At 43.0% G+C, this 19,194-nt stretch overlaps 2 protein-coding genes and 1 long non-coding RNA gene across 8 annotated transcripts; 2 read left to right on the top strand and 1 right to left on the bottom strand.

Annotated features, from left to right (window-relative positions):
- Positions 1 to 275: 275 nt before the first annotated feature.
- On the bottom strand, positions 276 to 6,441 carry LOC100821310. Of its 2 annotated transcripts, none has more exons than XR_002964621.1 (3): positions 6,427 to 6,441; positions 853 to 2,107; positions 276 to 716 (listed from the first exon to the last, which is right to left on the bottom strand). It is a non-coding gene; the product is annotated as an uncharacterized LOC100821310 (long non-coding RNA). The 2 variants fall into 2 exon arrangements; XR_731172.3 differs by lacking the exon at positions 6,427 to 6,441 and adding an exon at positions 2,189 to 2,203.
- Positions 2,540 to 5,773, top strand: LOC100823066 (receptor-like protein EIX2). Its single transcript, XM_003570940.4, has one exon. The coding sequence runs from the start codon at positions 2,668 to 2,670 to the stop codon at positions 5,569 to 5,571; it is 2,904 nt and encodes a 967-aa protein (XP_003570988.2). The 5' UTR covers positions 2,540 to 2,667; the 3' UTR covers positions 5,572 to 5,773.
- Positions 6,442 to 7,625: 1,184 nt separating the features above from the next.
- LOC100842651 lies at positions 7,626 to 16,277 on the top strand. 5 transcript variants are annotated; one of them, XR_001406640.2, is made up of 15 exons: positions 7,626 to 7,828; positions 8,837 to 9,044; positions 9,663 to 9,713; positions 9,968 to 10,098; positions 10,181 to 10,303; positions 10,408 to 10,530; positions 11,403 to 11,461; positions 12,085 to 12,248; positions 12,744 to 12,797; positions 13,408 to 13,517; positions 14,000 to 14,113; positions 14,322 to 14,447; positions 14,683 to 14,748; positions 15,480 to 15,529; positions 15,783 to 16,277. XR_001406640.2 is itself a non-coding variant. In XM_014900155.2 (14 exons), exons 2-13 carry the CDS (start codon positions 8,868 to 8,870, stop codon positions 14,708 to 14,710), a joined length of 1,266 nt encoding a protein of 421 aa, XP_014755641.1. In that variant the 5' UTR covers positions 7,627 to 7,828; positions 8,837 to 8,867; the 3' UTR covers positions 14,711 to 14,748; positions 15,783 to 16,277. The 5 variants fall into 5 exon arrangements, 2 of the variants coding, with proteins under 2 accessions (XP_014755641.1, XP_024316542.1); XR_001406638.2 differs by having other exon boundaries at positions 7,627 to 7,828; positions 12,085 to 12,254; XR_001406639.2 differs by having other exon boundaries at positions 7,627 to 7,828; positions 12,085 to 12,254; positions 15,417 to 15,529.
- Positions 16,278 to 19,194: the final 2,917 nt, after the last annotated feature.

The following is a 19,194-nucleotide window of genomic DNA, read 5'->3' as shown; positions in this document are numbered from 1 at the left end:
CAAGTGCACATTGCGTTGCTGTTGGCGGAATGCTGCGCAAAGTCCGGTTACCTGTCTACTTCACGTGAGGTTTTGTGATTTTTCAGCATTTAATTAGAGAATGAGCTTGGGCCTTGGCCTATCACAGATCCAAATTCTAACAAAGCCAACATCCATGACTTCCTATGTCCTGTGACCTTAATGTTCAGATTATGTCACAGCACGAATCTTAAAATAATTCTTCTCCTGGTCCAGTAAACTGGAGGGAGAGATTTTCCACAGGCAATACAGTCTTATATCTGCCTTAATTCGTTCATACAACAAGACAAGCAGACAGGTCCCTTACATGGATACACAACTTTATTTTGTTTGATAACAAATTACATTACAGAAAGGGCGAAATATTCGAATACAAATACATGGAGAAACTAGAAAAGATCCGAGCAAAATAGAGAAAACACGAAGGCACAAACGCGAGCCGGCAACCCGCGAAGACGACCACGGCGGCACAAATTTATGTGTACTCATCCGAGTTTATTCATACTGTAACACATTGCATGTATCCATATTCTCGGCGCTGCGCTGCAGCCGTCAACACTGGATGGGCCCTATCCCGCATCCAGGATTGCTAGGGGCGCTGGAACCGGAACCGGAAGAAGGCGGGTGTCTAGAAGGCACCCTGCCGCTGGGGCGGCTCGGGGGAGCGTTCCTGATCCCTGAAGAGACCGACCCGTGTCCTGCAACATCATGCATGCAGGGGTTCAAAGGTAAGATTACTGACTTGTATAATATGCATGCAAATGCAGAAAGCTGATTTTATTTATTTATTTTTTGCGCTGGAGCAGAAAGCTGAATTTAGTCGAGCATGTATACCTCCCTGGACGGAGACGGTCTGCAAAGCGCAGATGATCATGAGAACAGCCAGAAACAAGGCGCGGAAAGACATCTTCGACATCTCTGCTGCTGCTCTCTGGGCTTGTGTTGGTGTAACCTGTGTCACTGTGTGTGCTGCACTCTGAGCTTGTGTGGAGTTGTGTTGGTGAAACAAGTGTGTGCTGGGGTTGAGTATTTATAGAAGAGGCCAGCCCAGCCTTCAATCATGTCCCACGAAGAGTCAACGCTGCATGGAGGTTTCTTCGTGGAATAATTCAGGGGCACCAACTTTAGGCTTTAGTGGACCTGGACAGAGATGCTGATGGGTGACCAACTTCCGGGAAACGCACCATCGATCAACGAGGCAGCATCAACCACCCAATACGTCCTGCCTCCTTTGTGTGTATTGCTCTAGTAAAGGAGGTTACGTCTGAAATCAAAAGGGGTACTACCTTGCAACTTGTAATATGATTTCTGAAAAATTGTGCAGTCTAGAATTGTTTTGTTTCCCTCAGGATGACAATACCCAGCTAGCTGTCCTAGTTCCACAACTTGCATTGTTAGAAAATTGTGTTTTCTACCATCACCAGAGGATGTAGTACATGGATCCTTCGTATTTGCAGTGAATGCCATGTACAGTTGCCAGTCCAGGAATTTCAAGAGATTAGGGAGAGAGGGCTATCAGCTGTCTCCGTGTCATTAGCAAGTTGGAAGATGCATCTGAACAAGTAAGTTGGAAGATGGCGCTAGCTGCCGAGAAGCAAGTTGGAAGGGCCAATGTCAAGTATACACATATATTTCGTTCGACTTATAATAACCGTCAAGAATACACATATATTTAGTACGAATATAAACTTATTATGGATCGGAGCTAGCAGTCCTCAACCACACAATCCCAGAGGGCAGTACCCAGTAGGTACGTCAAGTCAAAACTGTCTAGCATTTTTAACGGAAAGGAAAGGGAGAAACGAAGGTTCCGGCATGCACGGCGGTGCATCAGCACGTGATTTTTGGGTACGTCAGGCAATCTGTAGAGTGCGTCAAATCGCTTCATGGAGGCTTCAGTGTCGACTCTCACACAAAAAGAAGTTGGATCATGTTTGTCAGATGTAAGAATCATTGCAAGGAAGCAGTTCGATCCAATTCACAATCAAAATTCATGGTTATGTATATCTTCCATGTTAATATACGATGCCAGATGTCGGACCATTTTGCATCTGAGAAGTAGATTGTGTTATTGCCTTGGTTTTGGACTCTGCAATATAAGAACAACAATATTGTCACTTTGGCCAGCAAACTGTGATATTTCATCTACAAGTCGTGTAAAGTTGCCAACCCAGGAATTTTATACTGGTAAAGGCAGAGGGGGCTTTATTCCCGCATAATCACCTCCAGCACCCAAACAATTCAGTCTCTGCATGGTTTCACACCTGCAAAAACCGTCAACAAAGCAGTACGAATCCACAAAAAATGGCCATTGCTAACGGCATATCATAGGAAACCAAAACGTGATTATACTGCCCCCTGATTGTTAGAGCAGACCACGTCCCTGGTTATTCTTGGCAATGACAGCCCAACAACTCCTATTGACCAAGGGAAGCTTCCTGGTCGTCCCAAGGAAACCAAAACGTGATTATACTGCCCCCTGATTGTTAGAGCAGACCACGTCCCTGGTTATTCTTGGCAATGACAGCCCAACAACTCCTATTGACCAAGGGAAGCTTCCTGGTCGTCCCAAGCCATGCCCTCATCGGCTTTAGTTATGCAGATATCAAGGGGAAGCATCCATCCATCTATAGGCCTGCCAATAATACAATGTCACTCACCAGCCTGCTTATTGTCCTCGCAGCCACCAGTACCATATTCACTGCCGCCAATGGGAGCGGGAGCTGCATCCCGGCTGAGCGAGCGGCGCTGCTCTCTTTCAAAGCCGGCATCACAAGCGACCCAACGGATCTCCTCGGCTCATGGCAGGGCCACAACTGCTGCCAGTGGAGCGGTGTCATCTGCGACAACCGCACAGGCAACGTCGTCGAGCTCCGCCTCCGCAACACCTACATCTCAGCTGACACCCGACTGTTTTGGTGCGTGCCTGAAGGAGAACCAGACCCATTGCAAGGGAAGATAAGTCCTTCTTTGCTCGCCTTACAGCACTTGGAGCATCTTGATCTTAGTGGTCACAATCTTGGGGGTGTGGGCGTGCCCATACCCAAATTCCTGGCCTCCTTCAACAAGACTTTGACATACCTCAACCTTGGTTGCATGAATTTCGATGGAAAACTGCCTCCTCAGCTTGGTAACCTCTCTAGGTTGCTGCATCTTAACCTGGCGTCTCCTGTTTCCACTCAAACTCTCTTGCATTCTGAAGACATGTCATGGGTGTCTAACCTCCATTTACTAAGGTCTCTCGACATGAGTGGAGTGAACCTCACCACCGTTGGTGATTGGGTTCGGGTCGTCACCCTTCTTCCTTCTCTGGAAGACCTTCGACTCAGTAATTGTGGGCTCGGGTTACCACATCAACCTGTAGTGAATTCAAATAGAAGTTCACTACAATTGTTGTATCTAGATAACAACAGAATCGACACACTGAATCCAGCCTACTGGTTTTGGGATGTTGGTACGATCAAGGAACTTGATCTTTCAACAAATCAAATAGCTGGCCAAATTCCAGATGCAGTCGGAAACATGACAATGCTTGAGACACTTGCCTTGGGTGGCAATTACCTCTCAGGCATAAAATCTCAACTATTCAAAAACTTATGCAACCTGAAGGTGCTAGGGCTATGGTCAAATGAGGTCCAACAGGATATGCCAGAATTTGTGGACGGATTTCCTGGGTGTGCAAACAGTAAATTACGATCCTTAGATTTGTCACTCACAAATCTTACTGGAGGGATTCCAAGCAGTATAAAAAAGTGGAGTAACTTAACAGAGCTCGGACTCTCTAATAATATGCTTGTAGGATCAATGCCTTCGGAAATTGGTCATCTGAGTAATCTTGAGGTGTTGGTCCTACAAAACAACAAGTTGAACGGTTATGTATCAGAGAAACATTTTACCAGTCTATTGAAATTGAGGTATGTGGACTTATCTCGCAACTCTCTGCACATCATGATCAGCTCAAACTGGGTCCCCTCATTTAGCCTGAAAGTGGCTCGTTTTGCCGGTAACAAGATGGGACCTCATTTTCCATCGTGGCTTAAAGGACAGAAAGATGTTTTCGATCTTGACATTTCTGGTGCAAGCATAGCTGATCGTCTTCCTGGATGGTTTTGGAATGTATTCTCAAAAGTTCGATATTTGGATATCTCTTTTAATCAAATAAGTGGCAGGCTGCCAGGAACACTGAAATTTATGACTTCTGCACAAAGGCTTGACCTTAGCTCAAACAGCTTAACAGGTTTGCTGCCACAACTACCAGAATTCTTGACGGTCCTTGATATCTCCAATAACTCTTTATCAGGACCACTTCCCCAAGACTTTGGAGCTCCGATGATTCAAGAGTTTCGACTATTTGCAAATCGCATCAATGGACAGATTCCAACATATATATGTCAACTGCAGTATTTGGTAGTGCTGGATCTTTCAGAAAACCTTCTAACAGGGGAACTTCCCCAATGTTCGAAGCAAAAAATGAACACAACAGTAGAGCCCGGATGCATAGAACTGTCAGCTCTGATCTTGCACAACAACAGTCTCTCTGGCAGATTCCCTGAATTCTTGCAACAAAGTCCACAGTTGACACTGCTTGATCTTTCCCACAACAAGTTTGAGGGAGAGCTTCCAACATGGATAGCAGGGAACTTGCCATATTTGTCATATCTGCTGTTGCGGTACAATATGTTCAATGGTTCTATTCCACTTGAGCTCACTGAACTAGTAGAACTCCAGATCTTGGACCTTGCAAATAATAGAATGTCAGGAATTATACCTCATGAATTGGCCAGCTTGAAAGCAATGAATCAGCATAGCGGCATAAGATCTAACAACCCCTTGGCGAGCCAGGACACAAGGATAACATTGCACGCTGACAAAGTAAGAGTAATAAAGTATGATAGTGGCCTGCAGATGGTAATGAAAGGTCAAGAACTTTTTTACACCAGTGGAATGGTATATATGGTCAGCCTTGATTTGTCCTACAATAATTTAGTTGGAGAGGTTCCAGATGAAATAGCATCTCTTGTTGGGTTGATAAATTTGAATATCTCCCATAATCAGTTCACTGGAAAGATTCCAGACAACATTGGCTTGCTACGAGCATTAGAGTCTCTTGATCTCTCATTCAACGAGCTTTCAGGTGAAATTCCCTGGAGTCTTTCAGATATAACAACACTGAGCCACTTAAACCTGTCATATAATAATCTCTCTGGAAGAATACCCTCGGGAAATCAGCTACAGGCACTTTATGATCCAGAATCTATGTACGTTGGCAACAAATATCTTTGTGGGCCTCCTCTTTCTAAAAAATGCTTGGGGCCAGAGGTAACTGAAGTTCACCCTGAAGGAAAAAATCAAATAAATAGTGGCATATATTTTGGACTGGCTTTAGGGTTCGCCACGGGACTCTGGATTGTTTTTGTTACCTTCTTATTTGCGAAGACCTGGAGAGTTGCCTACTTCAAACTGCTTGATAAGCTCCAGGATAATATGCAACTGTCTGTGGCTATGATATCTGCTAAGGGCTATTGCTTCCAAAGCACTATTGTCACTCCCTAATGGTGAAATCACTTGATACTGGCTAGGGCTTTTGTCTTTTCTTCTTTTAATTTTTACTCCTGATCTATGATTGTATTTCGTGCTTTTCTGTGTCTACCTTGTACTACAAGGTCGATTATTGTAAGAACAAAGCATTGTTAGATATCAAGACAATTGAGAATCATGAAATAAATTGTCAAATAAATTAGTTTGCCTTATTTCACAACTAACATCTTGAGAGATACTACATTCCCAATGGTAATTCAGACCAGAGATTTAATTTGGGACATTCACATCATCAAACTACTATGGTATGTCACAGGTACGATCTTAGCTTGCCATGACAAAATCTAGGTAGCGATTTGCTACAAAGAATATGTTGGTGATCAATCGTCAATTTCGCAACTACTAAATGGCAGTCTTAAAGAGGCATGCAGTTGGATCGATATGGAAGATGATTTGGACCTATGAATCTCCTGCAACTGTTTGCGGTTCAATTTTAACAAATGATATGGAAGATGATTTGGACCGATGAATTTCTTGCGACTGTTTGCAATTGAATATTGACGATGGTAAAGGTGAAGCTATGAACAAACAGTGCGATACTGATGCCCAGAGTGGATTCTAGAACTAAATTTCGCAATTATGGGCCAAGACAAATATTAAACTCTGCACATCTATTTCACCGAACGGTGACCACATTTCTCTTTGAGATCCAAATCATCTTCCTTTGTAATATAGTATATGGCCTCCAAGCAATGACACTTTTTTTGCTGAAGTGAATTTTGTATTTCAATTTTAACCATGATATTGCCGAAGCTATCGTAGATTAGAATGTGGACAGTAGTTGATAAAAAAAGATAAGAATCGGCAGACCTTCATTGCAGAACTCGGTCACGAAGGCTGGGCTTTTCGTCGAACACCTGTTGGGTGTTGGTTCTGCATACTGATTCTTTGCGTACCGGCTGGCCACCGCTGCTCGTCAGCACTCCCGCCGAATACGCCGCACACGGGGAGACCAGCACTAACGCGCACCAGCGGCGTGGGGTCGCGGCCGACCGGTAGCGCGATGGAGTCGCGCGGCCGTGCTCCTCGTCCGCCGTCGCGTGGCCGGAGTACTGGTCCAGGTTGGGGGACGCGCGGGGGCTGGCAGAGGGCAGTGCTGCGATACTGTCGGCCTTCTTTGGCGTCATGGGCCGGCCCATACGTCCGGAACCATCTGCGAGACTTTTGGGTTTTGGTCCTGGAGACCTGGACTGTACGATGAACGCACATAGTTCTCGGTCGATTGCTCAATACTATAATCGGTATTTCTATGCTCTAAAAAAAATTCGGTATTTCTAAGGCAAAAATACTTTTGCTCAAGAAAAAAGGCAAAAATACTGGAGCATATTACCATTTGTATTCTTGTGCTTCTAGCTAACAATTTAACGAAATTACGGGGACGAGGGACATAAAAATACTTGAAAAAATATACTTACATTAAAGCTAGCTGGGGACCGTCTGGGGCATGAGAACGTCATGATTTGTGCAAGAGCCGTACGTGTTCAGACTTGATAGCACAAAGGACGTGCTTTGATGTTTTATTAAGCGCTCTACTCATCAAATCTGGTATGCAAACATCGACTCATTCAATTCTGTTATGTATATTTATGCATTTTCAATTGTTGTACATGTCTAGATATATGCATATCTAGACAAATCTTCGACAAACGGACAAGTAACGAGCATGCAAGAGCAATGCCGTTCTAATTCGTACGTTTTTCCGTGCGGTTGCTTTCACGTTGGTGCTTATAAATAAGATTGAGCGATGCCATCGGTTCTTTGGTTTTTGACTTTTGACAAGACAGCACCAAATCTCTGAACTGATCAAATGATTGATGATGCCAAAACAACACCAAATATCTGAACTAACCACCGAACAACGTCGCTTGTGTCGCAAGAAATCGGTCCATCCGATTTCTCGAGAAACCACGAGCCCAAATCTCAGAAGCCTACCAGCATCACGCCGTAACTACCCGACACGTGCCGCCGCGCGGCCCACAGGCCCACATTTAAACTGTACCGCACTCGCGCTTCTGTTGCATTGCCATTGCCACTCTCCTCCTCTTCCACTTTACACGCCTCTCTCTCTCCCTCTCTCTCTCTCTCTCTCTCTGGCTCTCTGGCTCTCTGCAATTCCCCATTCCACCATTCCTGCCACCGCCCCAAATCCCCTTCGAATCGGACGGAGCAAGCGGCGGGGAACCCTCTGATTCGGCTGTCTCCGCGCGCGCTGGTGAGCTCCTTTTGCGATTCCGCCGCAGCTAGCTTCTTCTCTTCTTCTCCGCCCCGTTCTCTTCTTCGGCAATCGAGCGTGGGAGCGAGGTGTACGTTCGAGCGGCTAGAGATAATGTTTTTTTTTCCTGGATGCTCCGGTTAGATTGCGAGCTGACGCGGGCTACTTTCTGCGGTGTTTGGTACGCTCGTTTTGTGTGGTGGCGGATTGGTGAGGCCAATGTGGTTGCTGTTCTGGTGATCTCACCGTGCGTGCGTGCGTACAGGTACAGCGTGAGCGTGTGCACGACGCTGTGGCGTGACTGGTACGATCACGCGATGCTGTTGCTGGATGGTTGGTTGGTTCGTTGGTTGGCCGTTCCCTCCCAGCATTTTTGGGTTATGTGGAAGATTTACTGATTTCGTGCATTTATTTTTGACGGAAATTTAGTGCTTGTAGATTGTGCGCCCTTTACGAATTTAAGGTATTCGACGATGGAACCTTCGTGCTTCACAAAATTTGTAGGAGCTGTACAGTTTCTCGGAACTATTATTCCTGGTTGGTTTTGACGCTAATTGTCCAATTTGTGTCCGTGCTGGCCCTGGCCCTTTGGGTTGCCATGAATTCTGTGTATTATTTTCTAGTGAGTTCCGTGTGCTCTTACGATATGCAACGTTTCTATCTATATACTGTATTTCTCTTTGTTTTCAGTGATTGTTAGATGCTGCACTATGCTGCATGTAGAGGAAAGATGAAATACATAGTTTGGTTTACATCTACTTGGATGCCCTCACATGTATTGTGATTCAACCGTTCATTCCATATTCTTACCTCTCATTATGTGCTTCCACTTTGTACGAAGTACCCATTCCAAGGTATCTGCAGACTCGTTATCTTGTCGAAACTGTATCACCCTTTATGTGAGTCCTGAACAAAAGGCCAATGGGGTCGTTATGATTCTTTGTATTGTACTTTAAAAAAGGTACCGCATGGCATCTGATTTTCACTTGTTTATTGCTTTCAATGTAGATCGAGGGGGACAACTATTGATCAGTACAAAATGCCTGTAAGCTTTAAATATTGGGATGACTGCTTGGATCCAGATGATCTGCGATTAATGTGGGCCGATCCTCAAGTAAGTAAAGAGTGGATTGACGCTGGAGAGGAGCAGGGACAGAAAGTTCACCTGTCACGGGATCCTGATGGCGAGGCATATCTGACACAAACTGAAATGATGGTGGGCGAAGTCGAACCCTGTAAACCTTTGTTATTGGTAGCTGTGGGACAACGTGTATTAGTGGAAACCAAATTGTTCGCATAAATCAACTATATCTATTTTTCCAAGCAGTATTTCTGCATGCCTAACATATCATGTCTATCTGTTATTTGGCTTATTCAGTTGAATAATCATTTCGATATCTTATATGCTAGTGTGGCAATTATAACAAGGCTATAAGTAGTGGCTAGATTCTAGGCCAACCAAGAGAAAATGCTACCAGTAGGGATGCAAGCTGGATCCCGCATATGTCCCCGCTTCTAGGCCAACCTCCAAATCTTCAAGTCAAATTTTGAGCAATTTTGAATTAGCAAGTCAATTTACGGGACCCCGCTTGCATCCCTAACTACCAGTACTGCCAGCTAAGCATTGAAGCGTAATGTTTTTTGCTATATTTAGCGAAGTGGCTGAATTACAGTTGAGAAGTTTGTTACTGCAATGATGATTGAAATAAGTTTACTGAGCTATGTAAATCAATCACAAAGCAGGGGTTATTCTTTTCTTATTTCTGTTTGCTTTTTGAACAATTAAAACCTTAAAATTTAAACTATTCTTACATAAATTCGTTGATTCTTTCAGGCAGTGGCTGCAATCACTGTACACAGACATTTCAAATCACAGCTAGACCCGGTACCAATTCTATTCTTCTGTATGTAATCATCGTTTGCACTTGTGTCTAAAATATCAGCAAAGTGACTGCTGGGGGACAACTATATGCTAACGTATGTTTCACAACACATTACCTATGGTGCTTCTCTGGAATAGATGAGTAAGAAATACTGGGACTGTTACTCTGAGATGGGTTGACAGACCGACAGTGCTGATATAGTTCAGCTATCTTGTTACTTGGTGAATTTGCTAAGTATGTTTCTTATTTTGTGCAGCATATGATAGGTGCCCTTGCGGAAATTGCAAGTGGAAGGAGACTCTTTGTGGATAACTATGATCACAAGACTAAGGAGACCAAGATGGGCATGATGCAGGTAACACCTGAAGTTGCTCAATGGCTTGGCAGGTACGCCTGGTTAAGTTCATTGTAGTAACTGTTTTTCTCTTCTATGTTGACTGAACTTATTGTTTTCTTCACTTTTGGTCAGGGAATTAGGTTACAAGAATTATGACATTGAACTTGAAGAAAATAATAATTTGCTCTACTGGCCTTTTGTAAATGTCTACTTTGGTGCAGCTTACGCAAAATGGCTCTTCTCATGTGATGAGAAGTATGTACTTTTTTTGTGCAGACAATGTTTTACTGTTAACTTTAATTTATGCTGTCATCCTGTATCTTTCTACTACCAAACAATCATTTGGTAAAATGTCGCAGAGAAAGAACTGAAGAATTTGTTGTTAGAGCTTACAAGGGAGGCAAAAAGAAGGCTACTCACAAATCATCTGCTCCCATTTTCCAGCGTTATCTTTATGTGAAAGAGACATTGTTGTCTATGAGGTTTCATTTTTAATATTCAACTTTAATTCTTTAATTTTGTTCAATGCACAGTACTTCTTTAAACTAAATTTATTTCCCTTATAACTTGTGGTTCATTAAGGTCCTGTCTTTAGAGGTTTTGAGCTTATATATGTAAGCCTAGTTAGCCCTCAGTTTGGGGAGTATTGTTTGAAGCTGTGAACTTCTTGAAACAACTGCTCCATAAGCCAAAACTTGACCTGATTGAAGTTTTTTTAAGCAACATGATTTATAAGTTTAGAGTAACTTTAGTCTTAGTCAAACCCCTAAAATGGTACCAGAGTTACCATGTATTGCCGCACTACTACAGTGACCTATAGAATGTGGTAACCTACACACTGCGCACCACTGATTGCTTTCTTTATTAATCATTTCTGTTCACCTAACATGTCAAAGTATCAAGCTAATGAAGTAACCAGTTTTTTTTTTGTTCCATGGAAGTCGAAGGGGTGTTTCTTAATGATTGTATCATTAAGGAGCATGTGTTCAGAGAGGTGCATAAACAAAAAATAATTATCTAGCCACCTACGACAGATAAGGTGCTATTTTAGGTAGTTTTGGTGCAGACAATGAAAATAAATAGATAATATAATCATCTAAGAATCTCCACAAAGTGGTGCTTGCATTGGAGGACTCTTGCATGCATGCTTAATGATGTGGACATATTCTCTCTTTAAGCATCCATGTAGAAGCATCTTCAATGCACTCTACATGACATGAGCACACCTTTTTTATCTAGATTGGATCTTCAACTCCTTATAATCTATTAAATATCTATCAGGATATTCCTTTGTTTTACCTTAGATCTAGGTTCAAACTTCTTGACTAACTGTTTCTTGCTATTTCGCTGGCAGACAACCTGAAAGTTTCAATGTGTTGACTCTTGATCTCCTAGAAAATTCCTCAAGTGCAGGTTAGATATTACTTTCTTGTTTTATTCAAGGTTTAGAATAGCTATTCATAGCTCAGTTATAGTGTTTTGGGACCTAAAAAGCTATGCGATGGGCCAACGTTTCGCTGTACAACGACTGGCTCTATAGCTTCAAATAGCTCTGCTATTTGACTTAGCTTATAACTAGAGATAGCTCAGCTATTCTACTTAGGTACATTTATGAGAAAATAGTATGGTATTTTTGAAATGAAACTTTATTTTTACGAAAAAAAACATATTATAGTGCTACTTTGATTATTTCCATACTTGAATCATGGTGCTATGGACTTGTATTAGTATTTTTAAACTACTGTTTTTTTTCTAATTTATTTGATATTGCTTTTTTCCCATGTGTATTTAATGTATTTTAAATTTTCATATTAAAACGCGACGAGGAATAGCTTCCACGGTAGCTAGCGATAGCCAGGTCCTCGCGATAAGATGCGATTTAAAACCTTGCTTTTATTTATTTATTTTTCTTTTCATCAGCATTGAAACGTGATCATAAAAATAACATGTGAACACCAAATGATGATTCTTACATTGATTCCAAAGAAGCTCCTTACAAGATTAAATGTGACATATGGTTCTCATCATTGTGTCAGGAGCACAGCTCATATGTTGGGATTCCAAAGTATCAGAGGAAGATATGGATGCAATGTGGAGTCAGCCTGATGTGGTGAACGAGTGGACAAAATCTGGCGAGAGGCGTGGAAATGTCCGCTTTTCCCATGATGCCAAGAAGAGGCCTTATCTTTCCCGGGTTGAGGTGAAGGTAGTGTTGATTTTGAATAATTTTTCAGTTATTTCACATTTGCTTGCACCAAGTGGGTTCCTGATTTTTTTTATGATAAATTTGATGAATTTATAAGCTACAGATACAAACCTCCACATATTCTTATGCTGGCAAAGTGGCAAGATTGTGGGTTTAATTTCATGAAAAGACAGATCTTGTGCATGCCATGAAACAAACAATAACAGTTGGTTCACATAGCCCATATTTTAGTACATCTGTGATTATTGTGTTGTCAACTTGTTGCACACTTTCTTATCACAAAAATACAAAGTTTCATGGCCAAATATTGTTCAGAGGATCATCTGTTACTTAAGTACCTTTATCTCACACCTTATTTGATAGGACCAACCTGACCCTATATCATCTCATCAGTATGGTCTCTTGATGGTTTCATGTATGGTGAATTTAGCTACCCACGCTCAGTTTTCCATTCATCATGAGCTAATGTGATTGTGAATTTGATCTCAGGCTGTTGCTGGAATAATCATATGGCGCCATTTGAGCTCAAGAGGAGTAACGCCAGTAAGTTTGCGATTGATAAATCGGTGCATGCTATTCTAGTAAACAAAATAACATCACAATGTGTCAATATCTAATGATACTATGTACTCCCTTCGATCCATAATAAGTGTCTTGGATTTAGTACAGAGGGAGTACTAAACTTGCTTAAAGACGTTGCTCTTGTATGTAATCATCAATGGGCCTTCTTTTATTGTAAATATGTAATGCGGTGCAATGGTGATCCTGTGGAATCTCTTGGCCCTTAAAACTCTGTTTTGCTGCATTGCATTCGTTTACATTTGGTAGTTCTACTTATGGTACTCTAGAATGAGTAACCATAGCATACTATGCTCTTCATATTTTTGGCTTTCAATTTATGTAACATGTATTAACCGGCACATTTCCTGATATTTAATTATAATAACATTTCCTTATTTGTCCATTTTCTGTGAAAAATAAAAGTTATGTCAATCTCGACTAATCGCTTTAGCATCTATGTCCTTGTAAAATTGGTAAGTAGAGACCTATATAGGCGCCTGGTCCAGTAGCATTAACTCTATCTTCAGAATATTCTACAGCCAGTTTCACCCTAAACATTTGTTGAATCCTCTATTGTGGTTTATTTGCACAGGAAGCTCTAGCTGCTCTTGCAGAGGTGTGCAGTATGCGCTTTGTCCATGGAGTACGTTCGCGGACAGGATTGATGGGAATAGATTACCCTACTGCTGCATGGCTTTACAAGTAAGCGCAACATCGAGTTTACCATTCTGCTTTCACTAGCCATGAAGCTGTACACTTTACCCAAACATTTTTAGGGAGCAGATTATGGGATCTTAGTAGGACATTAACATTTTGAGTGATACTATTCATTCTGAACCCTAGTGACAAGCTGAATATGGAAACTGTACATTTTACCCAAAAATATGTTGTCCTTACACAGGATAGCTGAATTACAATTTTGACCGATACTGTTTCATACATAACACACTTAGGGGGGGGGTGTCTAAGTATGACATGTAACACATGATATATTTTGGTCTGCTGCTTTCTATTACTTCAGAAGTAAGACAATCATACTTAATAGCATAATGTTAATCTAATAATCTGAATCTAACTGTGTTAGGGATTGTTAGTTTCTTAGGCTATCAGTTGCAGTGGGTCGATTTTATTATTACAGCTTCCATGAGGTTGTCCTCACTTGCAGTTTGCATTTGAGTATACAGAGATTGTTCGTATAAGGCGTACACAGTCAACTCTGTGGATGATCTCTACAATCCTTTTGCCTCGATGTATTTTGGAGCAGCTTACTTGGGATGGTTGTCGCAATATGAAGGAAGGTCAGTCTAAAAGATTAAACACATTTTGTTGTACATATGCATCATGCATATTCTGTACCCTGGACTTTGGTTTCCCGCCATAGACTTTTTAAAATATATAAGACAGAGCGCTCTAACTTTTTGTCAAAAATATGTATTAAACATGGTATATTTTCATCGTACTGCATTATGAATGGCAAACGGATACATTCTATGTTCATCCTTTCAGGGAGAGGAGTCATGAATTCATTGTTCAAGCTTATCTTGGGGGACCGGACAAAGTAAACCTTCAGGAGACTGGGCCGTATTGGAAGAAATTTCTGGATGCTTTAAAACACTATGAAGATCCGAAGAAGTATGCCTTTGCTTGTTGCTTTAAAGTTGGTTTTATTAATCAATCAAAACTTGGTTATCTAAGTAGCCACTCAATGGTCAGCGAAAATTTCAAACATGTCCCTTCTAACATATGTCTGTAAACAGCGAAATTCATTTTGGGCCATGCCAAACCTTAAACTAACATCCTCTTAAATTGATTTGGTTTGAACATTGACTTGCAACCACTAATCCTACTGGCAAATTTTACCTTTCAGGGACCAAACGGGCTGTTGTATTTTGTAAAGTTGTCTGATGTGTTCATATGATTGTGTTTGCTGAAGGTATGTATTCTTTCCAAGTCTATTTTCCCACTCTGTTTTGCTATGTCTGATTTTTGTCAGCAGCAGGTTTGTATGGTTATATTGTTGTCTGTCTTACTGAAAGTTGGAACACTTGTTGGAGTATCAAGGATTTCTATTACTTTAACATTGTTTTCTGGTATGGTGGGCCAATTCATCCCCTTTATTCCACAAATGTATGGCTTGTATATTTGTGCCTAGTCTGTACTGTAACTAGCATACAATTCACTTGACAGTTTATGCATGATATTGCATTTAGAATAACCACTTCTGTAGACAAGAACTTGTTTCCTTGTTGGGTACTTGAAGAACAAATGGGAAACTCTGAGACAACTCATTGACCTATGGTGGGCCAATTCATCCATTCCTTCCTCTCAATTCCGCATGGGTGTGCTAGGGTCTTGCTTATGTCATACCAGCCAACCAGTACTCTAGCATACCTGTACTCCCAAACTGTTAGCCCTGTGCCTCTAACAGCTGTTAGGAATTGGCAGATAAAAGGCAGTTAGATTGCATTATTGGACTTTGTTTATAAAATAAAATTTTGATTTTATTTCTAGATCCTCTTCTTGTTTTGCCTAGTTGACCGATGCATGTGAAAACACCAGTGAATTAGATGACTTCACTGTTTTTTCCCGTCTGAGTTGCAGAAAGGCTCATATCACTGTACCCAGGCATATAACTGTTATATCTTCTGGTTCCGTGCAATGCAGACCCCAAGCGGTAACTAGCAGGCCTCCTATCAAATGATCTTTAATTTTAGGTAAGTTGAAATAATTCTACTAGCTAGGAGTCGCCACTTGCAGTTATGAGTTTTGCTCTCACTATCCACATGACTTTTTGGTTGATCCTCGTGCAAATCTTGTTTCTTCTGTACCTTATTTTTTAGGCAATTCAATCTGTATATGGTTTTCATGTGAAAATCCTGTTTAAGTTCGAGACTAGTCTAAGTAAGGGTTCTGCTGGGACATCATTTATTATATATGAAGGCTGATCAGTGTTCTTCCGAATTTCAGAGTTCCTCTCCAAGGGTTCGACATTAACAATCGACACAGCTGCATGGATTTGACCATTTGTACCCTGGTCATGTGAAAATTATGACTGATGGCGTCAGCGCTCATAGAGCTACGGCCATGGCCATTTTTCCTTCCAGACAATCTAAGAATGGCCCTTGCTACATCATTCTTGTGTGTTTTGTATGTTGTAAAGTACATTTGTTGCTGTACAGGAAAATGTTTTCTCCCTAGGATACGTTCTGGCCATCTTTGTACTAGAAGAAATTGTTTTACAACATAAGTTTTCTTGTACTTTCTCCGTCCACAAAAGATGTCTCAAGTTTGTCAAAATTTGAATGCATCTAGACATGACTTAGTGTACAGATGCATTTAAATTTAGTCGAAGTTGAGACATCTTTGTTGGACGGCGGAAGTATAGAATTTCTGATTTTCAAGAATACTTACCGTCATGGATATTTGATAACCATTCTTTGAGAATGGAGGATTCATTTCTCATGAGACGCCTGAGATGAAATGGGCTTCTCATTTTATCCTTGCCCTCCTTGGTATCGTTTAACATTATATCTGAGCTTGATGACGGTATGGCGAGGCAGGATGATTTTATTTTATTTTACCACATGCAGTCCTGACCCTGGTCCTGAACAGAACCTAAACTAAACACCACGTTATATTCTGAGCATAGCCATGTTAATTAGCATGTACGCTCCAGTGCTTTCAGCGTTCCCAAAGCTGAATTCATCCTCCCGTGATAACAAAATGCACCGGAGCTGACAAATCTCTTCACTAGCCCCCAAACCTTAATGTTTAGCTCCATCTGCCGCACCAGTTTAGCACAATCGCCCGTGCCGTGAGCTAGATCGCTGGACGGTACAGACTCATGGGATTCCTGCCACAGCAGATCTAAATCCGGCCAATCAATCTGGGGCCCTAGCCATCAGCTTTCAGGTTGCATTCCTCCTTGGTTTTTAATCAACCATCAGAAACCAGACTGTGCAAGCACGTGAACCTGCTCTCTCTTACGAACCAACGTCCCACTCGCCAAGCAGCATCCGAAGCAAACCAGAACAGATCGATTAACCTGACTCATTCATTCTCAGAAGAAGAAAACGCTGATCGAAAAGAGTTCACTATGCAGCACAGTAACCTAATTCGTCCTATAAGAAAAAAGAAAGAGTCGAGATCGCTATGTAAACACTAATGTAGCACAGTAATATGCCGGCAAAGCATATCGGTACCCCCTTGGAAATGTGTCACGTGACAGCGACTCATCATCGTACCGGGAGAGGATGACGCACGGCCTCCACGGCGGCACCGCGGCACCCTCCCTTGTCGGATACCTCGGTCGGACGAGGACGGGTTAATAAAGTGCTGGAACCTTTTCTATCCATCGACCTTTTTAGAAGAAGAAAGAACTTTACTCGTGGAGCCCGTTTGCATCCAGCAATGAGCAAGGCCAATGTGAGAAGAATCTAGATAAAATGTTAGCATCGGGTTTAAGAAACCCAAAACTGGTCCAACGTATATTTTTTTTAGCATCACCTCATGGTACCCGCCCATCAGTATTTTGGTCCCACAAATTAACCCAAATAAGAAATCATCCGATGCTTTTTCTCTTCGTCTTCCTCCCAATCAATGGTGTTGGGACACCACCATCCTCCTCATACTACTAGTTCCATCTTCTTTCACTTCAATCAGAAATCACGCGGCCGTTGTCCTCCTCCACATGCTATTTCCATCTTTCCCTTCGATCGATCCATGGCGTTAGAAATCGAACGCGACGGCACGCAGCAGCAGCAGCCGGCGGGCAGGGCAGCGTTTGCTTCTGCCGTACCAGCAGCCGACGGGCGGAGCGAAGGAGCGGCCTCGCCGCGTGCGCTCCTGCCGCTGCATCTTCACCCTGCGCCGATGCGCCGTCCGCGTTGCTGGTGAGCGGCCTGTACAGAGAGAGGAGGAGGCAAAGGGGGATGGAGCAGGAGGACGCGCTCCGCGTGGGACCTACGGGGTCAACAATTCACTAGTACTCGGTGCAAGTTCTTGAGTCGAGTCTAAAACTTTTTTGTTAGCACTGTGCAGCTGCAATGTTTAGACCTGAGTCCAGAGATTCTTAGCACCGGTATAGCACCTGGTTTGACCAACATTGCACATGATCTTAATGTACTGTATGCTTTTTCTAGAGGGGGGGGTCAGAACAATATGCTTTTTCTAGGTAGCTAGCCAGCAAGCTCGTGTTCGACCCAATCCAGTTGAGTTGGGTATTATTAGGGCATCTCCAATGGTTGATAATAAGTAGGTACTAGTCTTATGTGGCGGAGAGATAGGTAAAAAAAATAGTACCTGTTACTTGCAGAAGTAACAGCATCTATGCGGAAACCAAGAACAAAAGGAGGATGACGTGTGGGTCCATTAGGAAAGAGAAGTGAATAAAAAAAGAAGAAGAGAGAAACCATAAAATAGAAACATAATTGCTTAAAAGTGCTTATGCACTTATTAGAAAGAATGGGCGCACAGGCTCCCGGGCCACCCGATATCTCTTGAACGAGGGGCACCGCCCGATCCTTTTAGGACAACCTGCGGCCTGCCCTTCTCTCCCGACTCTCTGTTTCTCTCCCGTCCCCATTTCTCTCCCAAAACAAATCTCAAATCTCGTCAGGTTGTGCTCGTGAGGGAAGTCGGCGGCGACGGGGGCGTCCAACGGTGAGTTGATACAGGGCGACGGCTTCCTGCGCGACCGCCCGCTGGCACCAGCTGCCTAGAACGCGCTGATGGGGGCAGCCCCGCCGCGGGCTCGTAGATCAAGGCAAGCACGGCTGCCGTGCCGCAGCAGACTGGTCAGGGTCGGGGGAGCGCCCGTAGACGGAGAATTCGAGCGCGCGGGCAACGTGGGTGTCGGCGAATAAGGACCAGGAGATGGAGAGCATGGCAAGCAGCGGGAGCTCCATAGGGGAGTTGAACGGGGCCGTGGGGATTTTTAGCGGTGTGGTTGGCGGAGTTTAGGGGCGGGGGGAAGAGGGAGCATGGCCGACAGGGTGGGCGAGGCCGACGAGGTGCTCGAGCTCACTGTTGATTTCTCGCCGCGGCGTCGACAGCCAACGGCGAGTGCCATAGGGGGTTGCAGCCATTTGGGAGGGCCTCTGCATGTCGCACGACGCCTTTCTGTGGGTTGAGCGAACAAGGTGCTGATACGAGCTCGGAGGGCGTGTTGACGACGAGGAACGAGCTCGGAGGCCGCAACGAGCACAACGATTTTCTCCTGATTTCACGGTTAGTCCTCTCCCCAACCCAGTGTCTACACATGCATTGTTGATTTGCATCTCCTAGGGTTACTGATGTCGTCGATTTGCATCGCTGCGTCTGCTTGTTTTGGTTGTTGATGTTGCCCTCGTGCGATTTGGGGGCTGTTGGTGTCAGATGT

This window comes from Brachypodium distachyon, chromosome 3 (genome assembly GCF_000005505.3).
Source record: "Brachypodium distachyon strain Bd21 chromosome 3, Brachypodium_distachyon_v3.0, whole genome shotgun sequence".
Taxonomy (NCBI): domain Eukaryota; kingdom Viridiplantae; phylum Streptophyta; class Magnoliopsida; order Poales; family Poaceae; genus Brachypodium; species Brachypodium distachyon.
The sequence above is the reverse complement of the archived record's forward strand: the minus strand, read 5'-3'. Positions and strand labels throughout refer to the sequence as shown.